The following is a 23,353-nucleotide window of genomic DNA, read 5'->3' as shown; positions in this document are numbered from 1 at the left end:
AGCAAAGCGAGAAGAGGTTTCATTTCCAAGGGTGCAAAGCACACAGCTTTTGCACTGAGGACAGTCACAGCTGCTGAGTGTTGGGTAACCACACAGCATAAGCCACTTGAGGTGTAAAAGACAAAATCCCATCAGAATGGAAGTCAAAGTTTTGCCACTGATTTCAACAGGTAGGATTTTAGCTCTTTAAACAAAACAAAAACCCAACAAACAACTGAAACAAAAAAAACCACTCGACAAAACCCTCAGTATTCTATGTTTAAAAGGAAACAGATTGGGGTGTTGTGTCCACAAGATGATAGAGGCCTGCATACAGTTTGTGAAATCATTGCATAAAAGATAATGTGACTACTAGAAGTCTCTAAAGTTGTATTTTTTAATGCTTTCTTATTCTAGGCCAGTCACACCTGGAATACATATGTTGAACCCAGCAGCTGAGAGCTTCTGGTTTCAACAATTTAGAAGATTTACTGTTTGGAACTAAACATTCCCCTATTATGCCTTCCTACTAGCTGAACTAAATTCACACACAGTTTTAATCTGCATTGAAAAGAAAAATAATTTTTATCCTGTAAAATTAAAATTAGAAAGGGGACTTTTACCAATCAGATTACTCTTTGGAAGTCTATATGCAGCTAGACAAAGCTCTACTTCTATGGATATGCAAACACAAAAGAAAATCTCCTTTCATGAATCCTAGAATCTAACCTAAGAGCTTGTTTTAAACTTGGAGTCCTACAACTTTAAAGGAAAATATTAGAAACATACATAAGTATTTATGTTACATTTATGTTACAAATACAAAAGTCTAGAAAATAAGTTTATTTTATAAAGTAGAGTGCATTTTAAGTGACAATATTATGAGTTTAGGATTCCCATGGAGGACTAAACCCCTCCATTTGAAAATACAAAGCAAAATTAATTAGAAAACATAGTTTGAAAAGTATTCTTGCAAAGAGTTCTTGGAAGGGATCACCTTGAATGTGTTTGATGCTGAGGAGACGCCATAACTTTTCTTCACACAAAAGCAGTCATCAACAGAGCACAACCAGATGTTAAGTTTTCTTTTCTTAGTTTTTGTAAACCTCTGTGACCTCCCTCAAATTAAAAAAGGGAATAGCATTTTTAAAGCCACAGGAGCTATCATTAGCAAAGCATTCTAAGGATTTTCGTTAATTCATAGCCAGCCAACCAGGAATTTTCCCACAGCCGTATACAAAAAAAGTCAGAGAAGTCACTGATTGCTTGGTTGGATTTGAATGTAGCCAGAAGTAAGATCAGAAATATCTAGTCCCTCCCACTGATAGGAGAGTGAAGAACATAGGGAAGGTCAGAAATTAAAATCCAAGTCTGCCCACCAACCATGACGAAAATCCAGCATTGCCATGTTACAGTGGGTATAGCAACAGTTATTACATACAATTCTGTAAGATAAGAGATTCCATATAGAGAGATTGATAGAAATCAATTCTTTGGAAACCTTTAAGCACAGAAGGTACAGTTCCAAGCAGAATTGCGTGCTTATCATCTCCTCTACACAGCAGCCTCAAGACTCAGACTGATGTTGTCTAGTTGTTAGTATGACACCCACCCATTGTAGCAACTTATGACCTGATACACAGGTTTAGTTGGAGTCCTTTGAACTCTGCATGTTCCAATTTGTCTCTTAGAGTTTGTCAGCCCAGGGTTCCAGCACTGAGAGAGCTTGTACTTCCCATGTTAGATCATCAAAATACAAAGGTTACAGAAAACAGACAAACGCATTTTGGCAGCACTTCCCTCAAAGACATTACAATGACCCCTGCATTCCTGTGACACGTTATGCTCTGTACAGCATTTGTAAAGGAAAAGCAAAAGGCCGGGTACATACTCAAAGGCTGCTGGCTTGCAGACTCAATGCTGCCAACAAGAAGGTGTATCTATCAACACAGAACTCATTTCACAACCACCTCTGCACAGTGTCAGGTCAACAAGGGGTACAAATTTGATTCAGATAAGTCATGGGCACACAGCTCCAATTCTGCCGAATTAATCAGAACATACATTTCAGAGTTTATGCTTTCAGGCCTGCAAGCACAGGTATAACACCTGAGCAACCATGAAATCTCGCAGGACAATGCTCTCACACTCTATGATTCTATGTTGGACAGAGTCTTGGGCAACATGGTCTAGCGTGAGGCATCCCTGCCCATGGCAGGGGGGTTGGAACTAGATGATCTTAAGGTCCTTTCCTACCCAACTATTCTACGATTCTATGATTTGGGCACACACAAAATAAGTAGCATGAGTGATGTGCTCCAAAACCAGATTTACTGTCTTGCTGAATAACAGCCCAAGACCAGATGCATAAAAGGCTGCTCATGCATCTACAGCTTTAAACTTGAGGCAACATGAAGAAGGACCATAATAACAGATTTAAAACATTTAACATTCATTTAAAGCATTTAACAGATTGCTGACATATATTCCGTATGTTCAATATCCATTTATGTACTACTGATAGATTTTGACACTCCACTGAAAACACTGCTCACTTGTCTTGTTTTTCATGCAGTAGGTGAGCTATCAGTCTTTTAGTTCCTACCTGCCCTAGAAGTGCCTGGCCCTCTCCCAAAAGGCCTGGATGGCTTTTCAGAGGTACAAAGTCATACCAGTGAATTGCCAGAGCAAGGATTCTTTCATCATTTAAAGAAAAGCAGTCCCTACCCCTTCCGTTCTGCATCATGCACACCCTCAGGTTGATACCAAAATTACTCATATTTCATCTCGACTTAACCTATTTAAAAGGTTTTGCTAGCCACGATTCCAGCCCTAATTATTGCTAGCATACTAAGAAAATTATTTCATACTTAACTCTTTTATCCTGCTCATTTTAGGTTAAGGAACTCATCTATGGTCATTAATGGATTGCTTAATTCAAGTTAAAGGGGGGGTTTAATGTACTGGATGGCTCTGGCAGGAGCAGACAGCTACTTTCCTAAGCCAATACAAAGAATTCATCCACCTGTTTGAAGGCATTCATCACCTACTGCCTAAAGAGCCTATCAATGAATGGAGTGGGCTTTAAAAGTATGGAAACAGCCGTCTTTTAAAAAAAAAAAAAAAAAAACAGGTGTCTTTTACTAGAATCTAACACAGCATTTTGACTTTCAACCATGTGAAAAATCCACAACACCCAAGAAATGCAAAAAACTATGGGTAACCACTGAAAGGGATAGCAAATTATGACGCAGACACTGCCTAGCCAGAGAATTAACTTCCTGTTGCTATTCCCTTACTACCTGAATGAGGCCTCAAGAACAGAGTACCAAGAGGCAGTGTTCTGGTACACCCACAGGACTTTTGCACTATTATTAGCACAAGGAATAGTAATAAATAGGAAGTCTGGAACAATTCTTCAAAGCCAATAGTGATATATCACTGTAAAAGCCTTCAAGTGAGATAAAATTCCAAAGAATACAGTATCTCCTGAAATGTGTGCTGGTGCTTGCTAAACCTCTAATCCAAGCTTTAATTACTTTTAATCACCAAGTCAAACTTTGAAAGAACAAATCCCTACCTGCACATTTAATTTCTCTCATGCTCTTGGAATCTATCTGCACAGCGGTGAGAGGTGACAGGAGGACTAAACAATGATGTGACTTGTTCATGTGGCTCCATGTACTTGTATTACCTGTTAAAACATTGTTACTAACCTAAAAACCTTCTTGTTAATCTGCGAATTTCCTTACTGTGAGGCTTCCTCAGCGGGTTCCTGAAGTTTGTTGGGTTTTTAGTTTTATTTTTAGGGAAAAAAAAAAAAACAAATAACTGAAATGTGTTCTTAGAACATCCTCTACTTGACTTGTCCAGGTGACCTATTCTAGAACATACTTCAGAACCATCAGCTGTGCCTCATCTTGTCCTGTTTTTACCATAACAGGCCCCTCTGGTGCTCTTCCCATCTCTTTCACCTCCAATCCTGCTGTATTTAGAAGTCTGAACACTGTACTTTGAGTAGGAATGAGAATTTAGTCAAACCCCACACAGGTATGACTGGCAGCTACTGCTGGACTGGCAGCTGCTCTAAACTGCCTTGTCATAAATGTTCCACTTTTTAGTGCTCTTTCTACTGGATAGGCTTTAGCTAAACTCACTTGCAACAACTCCTCTGGGGTACCATTAAACCACAGTAAGCTTGTTTCCTCAGAACCATGTTCTTCACTGCAGCCACACCATAAATTAACCAGAAGCCCACTGCTATTCTTCAGTGAAGAAACAGTGCATTTGGACAGTATCTCCCAAGGTACTTGACTCATCTACCTAAGAGAACAGGCTCCATGAACAGAGGGGTTAACACACCAGGTACCAGCCTGCTGCAAAGCAATTTGTAAGACATGGCTGGCAGAATTCTGGATAATCAAAGTGATAATATTTAAGTTTCTGTTAAATAAACATTGCAATGAAACAACAGAAGTGAGTCTATCCATTACTGACACATGCCTGTATTCACTACTTTAATAAGTATATATCTGGTTAAAGTCTTTATGTGAAAACCATGTAGAATTTTCAGGTGACTCCACTTGAGAACAGCTGGAGAAGCCAAACAGCTGGACAATGCAACAACTGTAAAGTATTACATGCATGACAGGATAAAACCCTTTTTCAAGTTTACACTTTAAAATTTTGATCCTTAAATGAAGTCTCACGTTACCATAACCTAAAATTAAGTACTTAATATGTACTGACATAGCCATAGCTCCTTATTTTAAGTTACTGTAACTTGCACTTCCATAAAATGATTTTGGATAATTCACACAGGGAGAAGGATGTAATAAATAAACATCTATGTATTTAATATAGCTTTCATGCCTTTTTTTAGGTGTTATGTATTTATGAATAATAATAATGTTTGTTGTTAAATACAGGAACAACACATGATACAGAAGCATCAGCATTAACCTAAAGTTTCACGAAAAATATTGTGTTTAAATATACTTCACTGTGCTGGTAGCAGTAAATGTAAAAACCAAAGAAATTAAAAATAAAAAAGTATTTTTACTTTTTAAAATGGTATTCAAGTTTAATGGTTCTCTGGTAATGCTTCACACTCCTTTTACGTTGTTCGCTTCTAAAAAAGCATGCTGAATTTATGGGTAAAATTCAGCCTCAGAGCAGAATTAAGCAGGCAAGCTAACATCAAAGCTTTGTTTCATCATCTTTAGACTGATCTGTTGGAAAGGACAGCTGGTCCTTATTAAACACCCTTTAAATGTTGCAGTTTTAATTAAGTAACATCCTTGTTATATTAACATTACCAAATAATTAACTAAAGAAAAGCCAGCATCATCTAATCATGAGCTTAACAGCTTTTCACCAGTGGACTATAAAGTATTAATCTATTAAAGCAGAACTTGTTCTTAAATAAGTGTCTCAAGTTTTTAGATTACCAAGTGTGATACAGCAGTCACTACACTTACTCAAAAGCAGATTTTTAGGCAAGTAAAGCAGTGAGTGGAGTTCAACATCTAAACTAAGGGATATGATCTAGAGAGGAAATTAATCAGATCTGTAACAGTCCTATTAGACTTCAGCTGCAGAGACCTTGTTAAGACATAGAGTCATAGAATGGTTTGGGTTGGAAGGGACCTTCAAAAATCATCTAGTCCAACCCCTCCGCAATGAGCAGGCATTTTCAACTAGATCATAAGTCAATAGCTTATGAATCAGAATCATATTCAAATTCCCCAATTCCACAGAAACATGCAAGGGAATAAACATTTTGTTAACACTGGGAGCCAGTTTCAATTTCATAAGCAGGCTAATGCTTCTATTATTTTGTTCTCTAGGCACTGTGTCTGAATATTATTTCTGAAAACCCAGTACTTAAACAGTATAGCCTCAGAGTTCCTGAGGAAACATTCACAGAATCATAGAATCATCTAAATAAGCACTAAATAAGCTAAATAAACACTTTGCGCATTTTTAAGTCAACTTTAATAGGTAGATGGTCATCAGTACTTTCTGACACTGGAGTAAAAATGGGGTCACATTCTCTGCTACATTACTTGATAAATGAAACTTAAAAACCATCAAACCTGGAATGAGCTTGAAGCCAAATTCTAAGCTAAACAAAAGCAACACAGATGCCTACCTGCATGACTGACCATGTTTGCAAAGCCTTGCACTCAACATATTGCATTATATCCAATCAGAGAAACACACTAAGCTTTAAATGACACACTGAATCAGTTCTAAAACACCATCACATTCTTCTATAGGCCAAAGGAGAGAAATATATTGATTCTAAAAATTCCTAAAAAATGGAGGATACAGAACTGCTGGCATCTGGTCTGCAGAGCTTTCAACCAACTCTGGAAGTGTTAGATTAAAGAACACCCTGATGGCAAACATTAACACCTTCCACCATGCTTCAACTTAGGTCTGTGTTCTGGTCAATACCCTTTACAATTTGTAACTACTCTGCAAGAGAAAATCGGATTTTAACTGTTAGAAAATAATTGAAAAAGGAAGAAATTTAAACTTTGGTAAATTATCTCTTATAATTTTACAAGGTATTTTTCCTCCTAAATAAAGTTCCCAAAACATGTATTTAGTTGGGAAAATTATTTCAGTATGACCTAGCTCTGTGCTTAGAAAAATCCTGTAGAGAAGAATGGGTGCTGGGAGGGATGCTTGAGGAGATAAATGTAGGGACATAGCAAGAATAAAGAGACAGGCAATGCTCGTGATAGTGGAACGGTAGGAAATGGAGGTTTCAGAGTCTGCTATGAAAGAGAAAAGGAAATAGCAAGCTCCTTAAATAAAGATGACACAGGGAGAGTTTCAGGGAAGAATGCTCAGGAACAGAGAACCCCAGTACATATAATATGCTTTGCTTAGCACAGGAAGGTACAACTCTCTGCTAATGGGGGGGAATAAGGTGGGTGTCTGCTAAAATGCTGTATTATTTATTCTTTCTCATCATACAGTCTCATTAAATTTAAGCTTTATACCGAACATGGCTCAGCACCAGGAACTTCAGAGGAATTAAACACATGAAAAAAATTACTCATGTGTGCAGTCCCATTAGAATCTACACAACAACTTGAGACTGAAGTTGCTCATGTGTTTAACACTGAATAAATGAATCTGAAATATATTCAGCTCATCAGAGTCCCTGTCTGTCTTCTCTGTACACTTCATGGCTTGTTTATAGCATGAAAAAAATTCAGAGACTGCTTTTCCAGAACAGCTTCCCATGTGGACATACTTATTCTAGATTAAAAGGGGCCCTTCCCTGATTTATTTTTTCTGGATAAAGGTATGCATATGATGTAGTAAGGCCATGCATATGGAAAGACTATCCATATGGAAAGCTACTTTACAATACTATTCTGCTTCAAGTGAACCTTAATCTGAAATAACATTCAATGTAGAAATACATTAACATTTCTGTTAAACATCAATGAAAGAAATCCCAGATGTAGGAAAGTCAATCCAAATTCTAAAACCCTGGAGCTGCTGAAATCACTGATAATTCTTAGCAACAGTAACATTAAGTTACTCATCCTGCTGTTAACTTCTTTCCTGCTGCAGATATATGTTGATCTTGCAAGACAAATGCCAGACTACTACTAGAGAAGGTGATTAATACAATGAAAGTGGTTTAAAAAAAACCACATCTCTGAACACTTTAGCTTTGAAAACGTTAGCTATTAACAACAATGTCAGAAGCTATGAACCAAAACATCAAATACATCCTCACCACATTCTTTTAATCATAGTCCAGTAATACATTCCCATCAAGTCAAGCTTTTACTCCTACAAAATATTGAAGAAACTTAAAACTGTATTTTGTAGAGTGAAATGAAAATGAGTATTACTGCATTAATGTACCAGGTGAAACACAGAGTTTCAAAAACAACATTCAAACAATAAAAGAAGACTCATTTGGGTGGGAACAGCAGCACACAGTCACAGTTTTGGCAGCAGAAAGTATCCAACTTGTGTGTACCTAAATCTACATAAAAACACCCAGCCACCTATATCTTATTTCTCCTTAAACAATTATTAAAAGTTAACTGATACTTTTCTAGATTGTTTATTTATGCCACTGAGAATTACCTCAATTCAACTGTTTCATTTAATGCAATCTAGACATTTTTACTTTCTGTATAAGGAAGGTTAAGATTTATTCATGTCCTTAACACACATTAATTAGACACTACTTATAAATAACCTGCAATGAGAGTATCTATTTGAATAGGATGCAATCACTTCAGGGCTTGTGTCTTTTCAATCAGTCAGTGTCCCTGCAGCGTTTAGAGTGGCAGAGGGGAAGTGGCCTGTGGTTAAACAGAGGAAATACCAAGGAATTTTAATAGAGCAAATAGTCTCTTTACTTCCTACAGGGTACTACTTCAAAGGCAACCCTGCTCCAGAACAGACAATGTGTTAGAGGGGCCATCAGTCATTTAATAGTATGTCAAGTCTACTCAAAACTTACATGCAGACCAAGATAAATAGCACATAACTGAGACAATGGGTACCATCCTGCAGTCATTACTCTAACAAATGCTGCCCGGCCCTGGTTATGAAGAGAATCATAAGCAGACTGGTATTACAAAATCAGACTATAAAGTTATAACTACACAGTCAAGATATCTAATAAATTGGTGAGGGAAGTCTGAACTTGAAACTGAATATATAATAAAACCAGAAACAAGTGCAAATATTTAATAAGCTAAAATGTTACATAGGTTGTGAGCAACAAAGACAAAGGGGGGCTTAAGCTAATTGGAAAGTGTGATTTTTGCTGATCTAAGAGACAGCCAAAATAATTAAAAAAATTGTATTGCAGTACATTCAGGTTTCATACACACAATTATATGATGTAAGCAAAAATAAATCCAATACAAACTGCATCCGAGTATTTCTATAAAGGCCAAAATACACTAATCAAGTGTTGTAACTTTTTAATAGCGATAATTTACTTGATTAGATGATACAAAACTTGACAGAAACATGCATAGCGGTGGTTACAAGCCTGTGCAGCATCCTGCCCACATCTGGTGAAACATACAACAGACACACTGCGCCAAAACATTTTATTCCTCATTCTCAGTTAAAAAGACCTAACAGAGGAATGTAAATCTTAAAGGAGTTCCAACCAACACAAAGATGCAGGTCTTAAGCTTTATCAGAATTTGAAGTTTGTTTTTCCACACTTTTACACATTTTCCAATGCTTTCGCCTTATTAAACTATGCCCTACAAACTCCTGAACTGCGTGTTGCCGTAACGCTCTCAAAGGAGCTGATCTAAGACCAAGAAAATCCTTAGTGACAGTCTAACAAAAAGGAAAAGCAATGAAAGTCATTTCTGCTCCCTCCGGTTCCTGGATCACCACGCTTCAACTACGCTTGTAACTACACATCGGGAGAAAGGAAAGAAAAAGGAGTACACACAAAAAAACCACAACTCAAAGTTATTTAGAAACACACACAAAACAGGGAAAGCAAACAAGAAAAGTCTGACAGCAAAACACACCAGAAACGGGAACAAAAGGCAAAGACCAAGTAACAAAACGTTTATCACCTTCCTCCCCCTTTCCCCCTCCCGTAAATTTCCTACATCCTCTGTATAATGAATCAGGCCTGAAGCTAAGACCCCAAGCCGGCCTCGCATCATTAAAATAACAAAGCCCAAGGGATCGCTTTTATCCTCCTCGCAGCTCAGGTCGACCTAAGGAAGGCGACAGCTGGTGGCGAAGGACCTGTCGAGTGACTTTTTCGCCCTCCCTGGTTGTGGACTGCCTCCCACCCCGGGCGAGACACCCGTACATGTCCCTTCCCAGGACATGCCACTCTCTCTCGGGGCCGCAAGTTAACGAACTCTCGGACGCAGCGCCCCGGGGCAGCTTTTATTGGCGGCCGAGGACGCTTTCCCCGCGGTAGCAGCCCGCTGCCCCAAGGGGCCATGCCCACCCCCAGCGGCGCTCCCCGGTCAGCGCCCGGCACCCCGAGGATGGCAGCTCTCGGCACCCCCCTAACACCCCGCACCCCGCGAACGCGGCTGCCTGCGCGGGGGACCGAGCAGCAACACTGCTTCGCTCCACTCACCCTCCCTCCGCAGGCTTCGGCTGCTGCCCCCCTCCTGCCGCTGGCTCCTCCAGCGGCCCCAGCGGGCTGGTGGCCACCAAAAGAGGCGACAAGTGCGAAGAGGAGAGAGCCGAGCTCCAACCCGGCTGCCATGGTACGCAACAAGCCCCGCACCACCAGAACTCAGGGGCCACTGCCGCTGCTGTGTGCATGCGCGCTACCAGCCGGGGCGGGGGGCTCCTCCCCGTCTGTGCTGGGCCCGGCCCCACCGCCCCCCGCCGGGACGGCCCCTCCCCGGCCCGAGCCGGGGGCTCGGCGGCATCAGTGGCTCTCGCCGCCTCTCGATGTGTGCTCGCCTCCCGGGCAGCGCTCAGTACGCCGGGCCCCTCTCCGCCAGACCTCAGCGAGCTTGTGCCTCCTCCTGCAACATAACGGGGGTACCAGCACCTGATCGGCCGCCCCCAGCCTCCTCTTCGCCTTCTCCTGTATTGCTGATCCCGTCACACCCAGCAGAGCTGGGTACAGCTCACAGAAACCTATGTGTTTGGGCTTCTCTCACAAGAAGGAAAGGATCGGTGCCACTTCACTGTCGGGGATGATCTTCATAGTGGTACAGTCCAAGTACGCAGCACCATCAGGGCCACTGGCCAAAAATCAATCATAGATCTGTCACAACTGAAGAGTAATGCATTAACTAACGCCAGACAAGATGGAGGAATATGCTATCATAGAATCACAGAATGGTTTGGGTTGGAAGGAATCTTAAAGCTCATCCAGTTCCAACCCCCTGCCACAGGCAGGGACACCTTCCACTAGAGCAGCTTGCTCCAAGCCCCATCCAGCCTGGCCTTGAACACTGCCAGGGATGGGGCAGCCACAGCTTCTCTGGAGAACCTGTGCCAGTGCCTCAGCACCCTCCTAGAGAAGAGCTTCCTAATATCTAATCCACATCTCCGCTCTGTCAGTTTTAAAATTTCAGTTGCAGAAATTGCAATAGAAGCTCTATGTAGCAATAAATACTTCAGCTTTTTCAGTTGGCGTCTCTACAGTTAATTTTGGCATTAACATGCTTTGACCAAACATTTTTAACAGAAAATAAATCACATTTCTAACAGATTTCAAATGCAACTTACTCTGATATGCCAGTGAATTCTATCGAGTACAAACCCTTCACCTGAAATTCTCCATGTCAGGTAAGACAAGCCCAAGGCTCCTTCAAAGCACAGAACCACAGCATAATTCAGCTTGGAAGGGACCTCAGGGGGTTGTTAGGTCTAACCATCTGCTCTAAGTAGGCCTAACTTCGGTTTAGATCAGGTAGCTCAGGGCCTCATCATACGTCACCTTTACACATCACAACTCCAATTATTTTTGAAACTTTTGATTTTAGTACATTCTGTTGCTATGTTTAAAAACCACTCCTGATGGAAAAGGCAAACCCACCAGTATTATAAAAGACTCTATAGTTTGGATTACAATAGTATGGAAAAACACCACTAAGCCAATCAGTTGCAAGGAGACACAACCAGCTGACAATTTTTAAACCTGCGCTGGTTTTACCCCTGTCAAAGGGGTTTCCATCATTTGTGACTATTGCAAAAATAACACTATAAAACTCGAGTCCTCAACTGCTGAAGTTGATGAATCACAGTTACCTTTGAAGAAAGGTTTGTGACTTCTGGATGGCCATAGCCCTGCTTCATGACATGAAAAGAAATTCTTGCCATTGCACGTTTTTTAGCTCAAATTGGAGATTAGACTGTAGTCCTTTTAAGGCCTTGGGAACAAGGGATGCTTATTTTCCGTCTCCATTTCCTCCACAGGCTGGAATTCTGAAAAAAGGGATATTAAAACTACTCATTCTGTAAGTGGCATTTCACTGGCTTTACGGTGAGATGTCTTCTGAGGCCAAGTATGTCCCAGACCAGAATCAAAGTATAGCACGTATTTTTTCACTGTATACCACCCACTGCTGCTCTACTGTCCCCTTGCATTACTCAGAACTGACCAGGCAGGCTTGAAAACTACATAAGCCTTTTTTTTTTTTAATCAATTCAGGCTGTATGAAAGCTGTGAGCAACTAGTCCTTTTGTGTTTTGATGCATTACAAAGGACAAAGCAACACTATATCATGGCTAAAGAAAGTAAGACATATGTACAATTTCTTTACAGGACAGTAATACCTCTGCTGCCCATAACCACCTGTGACAAGCAATGACCCCTTGCTGAACATATTGCCATTGATTTGCAAACAGATCTCCTAAATTACGGGGAAATCAGTTTGGCATTTTCTGTTAGCAGAGACCGAGGCTGCTGGAGAAACTGAAACTTTTAAGTGAACTCAGGAAAATTAGCATTATCTGTGCTGCTGCTGCATTAGCCTACAATGATTTTAATAGAAGCAAAGACAGACTGAAGAGTGACATTTCCCAGGGAGCAGAATAACTGCAGAAATCTTTGATACCACTGATCACACTGGCAGCACCCAGAAAGCAGCAAAATTATCAGTCTTATTTACTGAGACCTCAACTTACTAGCACAGAGCAAAGATGCTGACAAAAACATTGCTGATGCCTCTTTCCCCATAGTTAAGCTAAAAACAAAATGACACATCTGAAAAGAATTATCTCCATACTGCCACCAATGTCTAACTTACTGACATGAATGAACTGACTGAACAGAGCATTTCATTGCTTAGCATGCATGCAGAATAATTTCCATTGCAATTTTTTGTGGGAAAGAGTAGGGGAGAGGTGGGAATCAAATGACAGCAGTTAACATTTTTAGCTAGATTCTCCAAAATGCTGCTAGCTAATGGAAGGGCAGAAGTGGCTGTGGGGACTCTGCTTTTCTGTAGGCTCTTTTGTCCTTCTTACAACAGTCTCTTGTTTCCAAATAGTATAGAATGCATAATATCCAAAAGTCATGGGTATCAGTATCATGCATTCTACAGCTGGTTTTGGTTGTCACTCTACCTTTTTTGCTTAAAGCTAAAAACCTTTTTTTTCTTCCCTTCTCTGAGCAGCTGTTCCCAGATGGAGGGGACAGTGAGAATGCAGCAGTTCCTATAAAAACATGAAAATTCATGTAATAAAAAGGTCTGATAATATGGTTAAAATTTACCTACCATGTTTTTCTGTGACTCAGCAAAATTCCTTCTTAGACTTGGAAGTTGTATGCTCCATCCATACTTCGTATTTCTAGCACTGAAACCTCTTCCAAGAGAGACCAACCTTCACTGCAAAGGAGTTAGGAAAAATCACACACTTTTGGGCCAGAAAGCACACATCGTGCTTGCAGCTTAGTCAGACAATCACGACTATTGCAGTATCACATTCTGTTACAGATAACCACCACCCACTGTTAGGAAGTGAGGATGAGCTACAGCAAACCAAGCAGAGTGCTCAAAGATCAGCAGCATCTCAGAAATCTCTTACCGGTCTGCAATCACAAAGTATCAATCTCGCTTTCCATAAAAGCACAAATAAGATCCCAGAATAGAAACCCCACAGTGTGAGAGTCTTCTGGAACTTCATCTGGCAGGTACTGGAAAGCAGAAAACCAGATCTTTTGAAAATAACCACTTATACTAAAGCATCCCACTGGCATGGGGATGGTTTACCTGTGGAATGAACATCTAGCATAAAAAGGAAGAAAGATCTTCCAATATCAAACATTAAGAACAAAATTAGAAAGCATGAAATGGATGTGGATATGCTTAGCAAGGTCATGAACATTCCCACCAGTGTCAAGGGTTCCAAAATTTCTACTCTGATGAAATCTTCCACATGATGGCATGCCATAGTTTCAACCGGTCTGGCTAAGCTTAAGTGAAGGATTTTCAGCTGTTAAGACAGTGACCCCAGGCCATAAAAGTGAACTGAAATTTGAATCAAATCTATCAATTGTTATGAATACTTCCCTTGCTCAAGACAACTTTTAAACCAGTAGGCCTTTAGAGAAATGCTAAAAATTCATTAAAACACCGAGTTCTGAAAAGAAAATCTGCGTTACTAGTCTCATTTTATAGATGCGGTTGCTTAAGCGCAGAGTCATAAAGATGCCTGCTTTTATGTCTTGCACGCATGCTCCAGGCTAAACCAGTAATTAGATTTGGAGTCAGGAAAGCTCCTGCCCCCTGGTAAGACCAGAAAAGACCCCTATGTGTAGTGGGCTTTGTTTTTAATTTGCTGCTTTCTGTAGACACACACAGTACTTCCTAAGGTCATCCACTACCAGTGAGTGCTTAAAATAGTGTGGGCCATGGAGCCCAGATCCAGCCTTCAGAGCAATTCCATCCAACTGTCTGCTTCTGTCCTGCAAGTGGCAAGGAGCACAGCATGCTGTCCTGGCAGCCAGCTGCCTCCTGCCCTCTCCAGACATTTATTGGCACTTCTGGAGTAGATGCTGCTGTGTCCAGATGGGACTTGAAAGTGCAATTAGATGCATGAATTGTGCTTTGACGCTGGCAGCCACCACTTCTATATCCAGATGCTTTGCAACAAGTCCTGAAATTGAGCACCCAGTCCTTAGTGTGGAGTACGTTACAGCTTACAGAATCCCTTGTAATGTACTGGTAGTAATTTTTCTCACTGCTCACTTTTTATGTCACACTGTCATGTTTGAGCTTTTTTCTTAGAAAGCTCAACTCTACCTTCAGGTATTTGGGGATGTTTTGAGGCATGCAGAGTTCAGAGTGAATGAGGAGTGAATGGTCTTGTGACCTTTCTGGATGACTTAACGTCTCCTACAGGAAATTGCATTTAACGACCAGGGAAGTTTCAGTCCTATATTCCTAAAGGTTCAAGTTAGTGTCAGATGTAGGTTATGGTGAAAAGGAACTGACTGAAATAAATCAGTCATTATATGAAAATTAATTCTTATGACCATCAAAATAACAATTTATCAGTGATCCATGGATGCAGATCTTCATATAACATTACCACTCCCCAGACTGCAGAGTTCTCTGTATTGCATACAGGCCAGCTTATTCTGCTGGCAGAGAACGTTTGCAGTCAGATGTCAACTCTGTATTTCTGTTTTGTTTTGCATCTGTTTATTCACATGAACATAATAAAGGTACAAACAGTTCTCAGAAATGATTCAACTTACTGATGTGCCACCAAACACACTCCCCTCCCTGCTCCAAAAGCACACTGCATTGACTCACTCTGTGGCCACATGTCTTTTCAGAGGGAAGACGGAGCAGGGCAGGACTGCATCTTTCAGCAGCAATCTTCTGTTACACTGGCTTAGATGTAACATGAAACTACACTTTTAGAAGCAGATTTGTGATACAAAGAAAATTCAAAATTGCATGAAGAGTCATTTTTCAATAAAGATCCTGCTGAACTAGAAATATGCCAAACCAAAAACTGTATCCCCAAAGTTATGCATGTTTTATTCTTTAGCAATAACTGAAATTTTTTTATGTATTGCAGAAAAATGGTATTTTTCTGCAATATAGGCATTTAATCTTAGCAACTATGAAAAATGCAAATCAAGATCCCCTCAGTGCAGTTTGAATACATGCTAGAAGTGTTAATGAATTAACATTTTTACAGAAGTTTCTCAGTTTTATTTGTAGTCTCAACCCTTTCTTACTACAGCACAATACTTTCCATCCAGACAGTTTGTCATTTTCCTGCTGCAGGAAAATGGGGAGAGGGGTAGGGGCACAACCCTAACCTAATTTAACAGTCTATTCTGAAATGCAACAGCATCCTGTGGCAGCGTCTGCAAAATTAATCCTAGCACACTAAGGGACCCCTCACTGAGCATAACCTGCTTTAAACCCTTTCCCATTTAACTGAGGGAGAGCTATTTGCTCAAGCACTTCAGGATGACATCATTTGTTATTTGAGGCCAAAAGCTAAGGGTAATGAAGGGTAAAGAAAATGTTTTGAAGATTTTTGTAATTCAAATGCATAGAGACACCAGTAACAGATACAGCTACAGAACAATAGGAACAGGGTTGGAAGAATTAAGAAAAAAAATAATCTACTCTTGTGAAACCATTGTGGAAGAGGATTGGAAAACACTTTGTCAATAGCACCTCATTCTACTCCCACTAAGGGAAATACACAAACAAAAGAAAATATGAAGGCTGAAGCATATGGAAATTGTAATCTTTGCTTATATGGTGGATACGTAACATTTCAGAGAAGAATTTGAAAATATTTTATAGCAGATTTACAAGAGCATCCACAATATTTCTACAAGACTGGGCTAAAAAAAGAGAGGAATGTCCCTCAGGAAGGAAGCAGTTGGATCTCAGGACTGAGTTAGCTGCTTATCTTTGTAAAGAGTAGGATAAATATGCAGATAATAGGCTGATCAAACACAATAAATATGATTTGTTAATACTCACATAAAAAGTCAATGCATGTTAATCTAAGCTACAATAATTAGTATTTGTTTCCAATTAGAAACAATTAGATGCTAATTGTAACAATCACTGAAAACACCACTCCCACTGAACTGTAATTTATGACAAAACTGATTGCCCAGGACCATAGGTTTACAGGGGAAAGAAGGGAAAGAGTGGATCCATTTTCTCATTTAAACAACAATATCTGCAAGAAAAGGGGATTTTCCATGTAACGTATTTCACAGAAACATCTAACCATAGCCAGCTGCATTCTGGGGCAATGCTGATGCCTCACCAGAATGCTTCCCTATGACTTCCTTTCTCTGTCAAAATCAATTGAAGCAATTTGCAATTATATTGTCAGATAGGCACATCTGATAGCATAGAATAAAATGCTGTTCCAAGTGAGAGAATTGCACTTCACTGTATGCCTCATATCCAAATATCTATCTGGTAACTTAGAAATATTTGAATCAAGAAAGTAATTTTAGTGGGTAATATCAGATTTTTTAACACTTCATCCTGACTGAACACTTTGAAATGCATGATAAATAATTAAAAAATGCACAGTATTTACACAGCACAAAGTAATTTCTTATCCTTCTAATGTGATAAAACAATGATGAATGAAGAGTCTGGTGGTAATAAGTGTTTCTGTATGGCAAACCTTCACATCGGCAACATTGTCTTTCTTATCACAGAATAATTATATTAGTAGATGCTGTACCAGAAGTCATTCTAAATTTTACACAATAAGGAGAGGGTCTCTAAGGATTAGTCTATTTTGTCAAATGCTTTCTAGAATGTAAAAAGATTCTGCTGCCATACATTGACTATGTTGGGCACTCTTACATACATGTATTCATGAAAGCAGCCCAAGTTAATTTAGAGGCAAGATTTTAACAGGTTGCCTGCCCAAAACTGATATAACTAATTATTAAATGTTCAGACTACCAAAAATATTAAGCAGCCGCCAATTTCACTAGATTCAATATTGACCAGTAAGAACTTTTGAAAATCAAACCCAATGTCAAACATTTCTATGCATATACAATATAAATTCGGTCACGAAGTTTGTACAACAATTCAAATAGGCAGTTACACTTGCTGGCATTTTGTCCACCCACAGCCTAACTCACAACTGCAGGGTTTCCTAAAACTTAAACATGTAGAAATTGTAATTATAAATTCTAGCCACAAGAGGGCAAAAGCAGCCCAGCATTTTTATAGGCATTTCAAATACAGGCTGTTATCACTGTTGCAAGATTTATTAATTTGAAGTCTGATTTAATATGAAAAAGCAAAGTGCTTAAGATGCAGCTAATATACAGCCAACAATCTTAAATACAGATTATCTGATCTGCTGTCTTCTTAATTTCCTTAATATGGTCATTCACAGAAACTGAATCCCAAGATATTTTGGAGTATTACTATTAGGGATGCAATACAATTCTAAAGATAAAAAGTGTGAAATCTACCGTTAAAAGATATATATTAATTTTCATTTAATAAATAAAACAGTATTAAGAGAGCAAGAATGGACTAGAGAAAAACAAGATACAATAAGTTCGTGCCAAGGTTACAGATTATTTTCTTTTTTAAGATCACAGTGAAATATTAAGATTGAATCACATGCTATATATGCAATTTAAAAATGGAAAATTCCCAACATTTTATAATGATTAATAATAAGACTAATAATATAGATAATTTTTAATGAAGGGAACTATCATATACCATCACTTTTTTCCTTTTGCTCTGAATTGCACAAGGTTAAAGAAAGGAGTGAGGCAATGCTCATTGGGCTCTCCAGCCATCACAGTGGCAGACTATTTCCTGGTTTAGGGAACAGGAAAACTCAATAGGAAAACACAGACATGAGATTGTAAATTCTAAAAGAAGGAATGTGTATTTCCCTCTCAATCCAGGTGTAGTACAGATCCTTACAAGATCCCAACTCCACCAAAACTTGTGCATCCCTAAGCATTTTTGATCATTTTCTTACCTCACTGCTAATAAATAACATCCTGCAAAAACAGATATTAGAGGGAATTCAACTGATGGCTTCTTCTAAACCTAACAAATATGTGATTAGTTTTCTGTTTTGCTAGTGTGTCTAAGAAAGCCAAACTGCAATGCTAATGTTAATGTATCACTTCATACTTTCTCAGATTCTCCTGATTTGGTCTAAGAAAACACTAATGGTCCACACCTATATCATTTTGGGTGCCAAAAATATAAAGACCAGTCTTCCACATTTTCTGTTTAACCCTTTCCCCCTCATACCATGCAAGTCAAGGGACAATTCATCAGCAAAGGAATCTAGAACAGTTGCCTCTTCTACAGCCCTAGATTCCTCTCCCTCACTAACAATCCTGTTTGCCCATTATTACCATGGGAACTTCCTTTGTAATGCAATCAGATGGGATCTTGCCCCCTTCCCAAGATACTAAACAGCCTCAACTCCCTTATAATGATCATTATTACTTTGTCTTTTTACTGTCCCATTGTCAAATAGGTATATGAGATATTCTAAAGAGCTCTAATAAAAGTAACAGAATAGAATTTTGAGACAGGAATAACAGGACATGAAATAGTAATTCAGGTCAATCACCATTGTTCAAAAGTATTTTTGAAAATAAAATACTTTATATTTCCCATCCAGTTATGTAATACTAATTCCTTTACAATGAAAGGACAAAAAGCACAACAACTGACAGGGAAACTAACAGAATCCCAAGAAATCAAACAAAAGTTATTTTACAACCAGTTTCTAAAAGCTTTGATTTCATGATGACCAGTTAACCCTGGGAGTAAATCTCAACTGTTCAAAATTAGCTTAACTTCAAGTTAGGTAAACAGAAAGTGTTTGCGAATGATTTTACACTACTGCCGTGCAAGTCTTGTTAAATCCAGTCAGATAAATGCTGGATAATTTTTAAAGCCACATGTCCTTATAATAATTTTATGAGCACAGCATTGATCTTACATACAACTATAAGAAGTCCTGGGTTTTGTTGCTTTAGATGTATTTCAAACAAAAAACTTCAAGCAACTAGAAAAATGTAGATGCATCCACACATACCAAGAAAATTGTAACATACAGTTTGCTGGTGTGCTAGAGCTTGCTATTTTTAAGCACAGACTGGGTAAACTAAGTAATTGCAATTTCAAGGTTTTAAATGACAATTTAACGCATGGTGTTCTAAACCTGGGCTTTCAATGTGAACATTGGTAGTTTAAAGACTAAATCTTAAACTACACTTTTGTGTGGGCTGCAAGCAATAATACTACAATGGAACTTTGGAAGTACCGGCTCTTTGTTATAAATGAATTTGAATCTGGTTTTTTACCATGAGCATAGTTCACCTTTTTAGACAGCATTGGTCATCAATGGAGTTTGTGGTTAGAAAGTTGTGTTTAAGACAGACACAGTAATTAAGAGAAGAGCAACAATTTAAACTCACCGAGTTGCAGCATCCCAATTAGCATCACAGGCACTGGACCTGTTTCAGGAGGGCACTACTTAAATGTGTAAATGCCATTACAGTCAATGACGGAAGCCCGTTATCAAACTGACTCTAGCCTAAATTGTAGCTATTGATGGATGTTGACATACCAGCTTGCCAATAGTCTTCAAACTAGCCAGGTTTTTCACCACTCTAGTAAATTTATCAGCTTACCACAAGGTCAAATGATCACTGGAGCCAACACAAGGCAACATGGCTGGAAGGAGGTTGTGGCTTCACAAAGCTCAAGTCCAAATAGAAACCAAGATGACTGAGACTTTCTGATCACAATTCTGAAGGGAAGATGCAGACAGAAACACTGCAAAGCACAGTATGCAAAACTGGAGTGGGACCAGAGTTCAACATGCATGGTGGCCTTTTCCTGATATAGTCCCAACCACTACTGTTACATGGACTGGCTGTGCTCAGACAGGTAACATGGAGTATTACATGTACTACCAAGGTATCCCATAAAGCTGCATATTATCAGGAAGTACAAGAATAGAAAATCCTCTGAAGTCCAGCCTAACATCTTTGAAAACAGAAATTAAAAAACAAAACAGCTGTACTTGAAAAAGTAATGGCCACAATTTAAACCTATGCTGGTCCAAGCAGGTATAAATGTAAGGTTAGAGGTTAACTTGTTGATGTATTTACTTCAGGAAAAACAAGCTAAGCCAAGATGAAGCAAATAATGCAATTACGCTATTAAACTTCTTGCCTCTTAGCACTATGTGCAACACTGTTAGTATCTTACACCAATCATTCTGCTGGTAACAGTTGCTAATTGAGAGCTGGATACCAGGGCTGGCACTATCATTATTCTGCTACTATTCTACTCCTCTTAAATTGCTCTGTCAGGCTTCCGTCACTTGAGACGAGTTCCATTATAAGAGACATTAGGTGTATTTAGGTATTTGCCAGATAATAGAATAAAGTTCTTAAGCATCAATCTGTACAGATTAGTCTCATCTGTTGCTGCTGGAAACCTTATTTCCAGCAGTAGACAATAGTTTCAAATTACCTACAAGAAGGTTAAGCTATGGGCAATGTATATTTTGAGGTGAGAAGAAAAACATAACAGAACTCATGAATTCCCAATATTGTCTTTACCAGATCGGGTAGGTATCTGAATTGAGATTCTAGTTTCTCTAAAAACTATTCCTAATTAATTTGGCTCCATTTAAATTGCTTTATTTGTGAACATTCTTTTAAGTATTTCTAAATGCAGAATACAACAGAAGCTCAGTAAAGTTATTTCCTGAATCCAAAGGATGAATAATTAACGTTTAAATATTGGATAAAAGTTTGTTATTTTCACACTAAAATAGGATTTCCATGAGCAAAGTCAAACACAAGATTTTAATGAAGGCAATAAGCCCATGAAGTTAAAAACAAAATGGCAAATACCTGTAGTGTGGTTCTAAAGTAATGCAACTTTTCAGTAATACTTTTCAGAAAATGAAGAAATGGTTTTTATTTAAATACATTTCCAAAACACCAACTAAGGACTTAAATCGGATTATACTTCCCTTTAGCTTTTTCTAATATAAGACTACATGAAATTGTTTTCTATCGCCCCTTTTCTCAAACTTACCTTTAATTCTATAGGACAGCAGATATCATGGATACAAGCATCGAGAAAAGAAGAGCAACACTTAGTTTATTCATAACACGTACAATGTTACCTTGTAAAATCCGAAATTATCTGCATTTTGCAATACCTTGCAAAAACTCAGCAAAGCTACATTTAGTCATCCATTATAACAACTGAAATGTATAGATGTGTGCTAAGAAAGTACAAACTGAAGAAACAGCAGAGCATGTAAGGAGATAGGAATCAAAAACTACCTGGAAGCAGTAGAGATGGGTCTAAAAATTTTAACACCTACCTCTTCTAGAGACTACACTGCAGCAAAAGTAACATGCCAGGAAAAACAAAAAAGAAAACCAACCGAAAAAAAAAACAACAACCCAAAGCAAACCAGTCTGTTGTCATTTTATAAACAAGAAAGTGCAAGTGAAGAACACTCTAAATGTATTTGCACTACTAAAACGCTGAAAGAACCTATGGATTATTTCCCCACGCACTCCCCCTTTCCATTTAGCTATTATTACCAATGATAGGTTGATTTCTATGTCCTCAGTGTCCTAACTGACCTCATAGAAGCTGAGTGTCCGACTGCAAATGTGCCCAGTGGCTAAGGTATATAGATTGAGGATTTTGGCTCAAATTCTTCCTCCAGTGAATATCGAAGTACTTTGTATAAAGCTATTTCCACAAGAAATCTGAAAACCAACACGACAACTCAGTGGCTAGGCATGCCTTCAATGTGGGATGGTTAGTCTGAGATCTCTACTCTGAATCAGATAAAACCAATTTGAATGTCATAAGCACTCATGTAATTTCTTCTCCCCAGTTTTCAGAATTTTTCCCTATGTTCTTTTTTTACTTAATCAGATGAAATTATTCAGTTCACTTTTGCCACTGTAAATACAGTTTTGGCTCAAAATACAACTTATTTTTCAAGTCACCTGGGTGGGAAAACACAATTAACAAAGTTTTATATCTAAAATTTTGGGATTTATGGGTTCTTTCAGGTTTACAGATTGCAATCTTATTTAAAGTCAGTGTTTCTGCTGAACATCAGCTAACACAAAGCTATTTTTTCTAGATACAGCTGGGCCCATGTAAAATATACCTCTAGTAAGAAACACAGGCTGAAGTCTCATTGAAGGACACCAGCACTTGAAGCAAGTGCTTAAAGCTCTGCTGAACAAGGAACAGTGTAATGTTCTTACACCGTATAAATACTTATGATGTTTTCCTACATCATGGACATAAAGAGTTGGTTTGGGTTTTTTTATAAGGATCTCTTTAAGCAAATTACCTTCAGGCTGAATAGTAAATATGAGGATAACTAACTTTCAAGTACTGTTTGATAAAAATTAATTCAATGCTCCAAAATTAACAACAATGTTCTGGATGTCTCATGTGGTCTCAACTGATCTGATCCTGTGAAATGTTCACTCTGTCATTTATAGATAATAGGGCAACATCCACAACTTATACTTTCAAGAGCAGAGATAACCAAGTTGAAGTTTTGAATACGCACATAGCTTAAATTAATTAAAATATGATATTAAAAAAGTTACAATTTTCAGCTTCTTTTAACCAAAGAATTGTTCAAGCTGAACAGGCAGTTGAATACTCACCCTTCGATTTGAGATCCTTTTTCTAAAACCCATGTTTGTTATGAAAACACTCATGCTCTCTATAAATTAGCTATTTGAACTCCAATGTAATGCACAAGGTTTCAGATAGCAACATCTGTTTTGCATATTTTATATTTCAGACTTTAAACACACTGTTTTAAAACCCATGAAGTTTTG

The 23,353-nt window shown here is 38.6% G+C and overlaps 1 protein-coding gene across 1 annotated transcript in view; it reads right to left on the bottom strand.

Annotated features, from left to right (window-relative positions):
* Positions 1-10,234, bottom strand: part of IL17RD (interleukin 17 receptor D) — a gene marked incomplete at both ends in the record, with an annotated part of 45,849 nt that extends 35,615 nt beyond the window's left edge. The window contains one exon of the mRNA XM_080625488.1: positions 10,103-10,234. Coding sequence (XP_080481614.1) covers positions 10,103-10,234 — 132 coding nt within the window. The remainder of the gene's footprint in view (positions 1-10,102) is intronic.
* Between the last annotated feature and the right edge of the window lie 13,119 nt (positions 10,235-23,353).

This window comes from Psittacula echo (genome assembly GCF_963264785.1).
Source record: "Psittacula echo genome assembly, chromosome: 9".
Classification (NCBI taxonomy): Eukaryota; Metazoa; Chordata; class Aves; order Psittaciformes; family Psittacidae; genus Psittacula; species Psittacula echo.
Note: the sequence above shows the minus strand (reverse complement) of the source record. Positions and strands in the feature narration are given on the sequence as shown.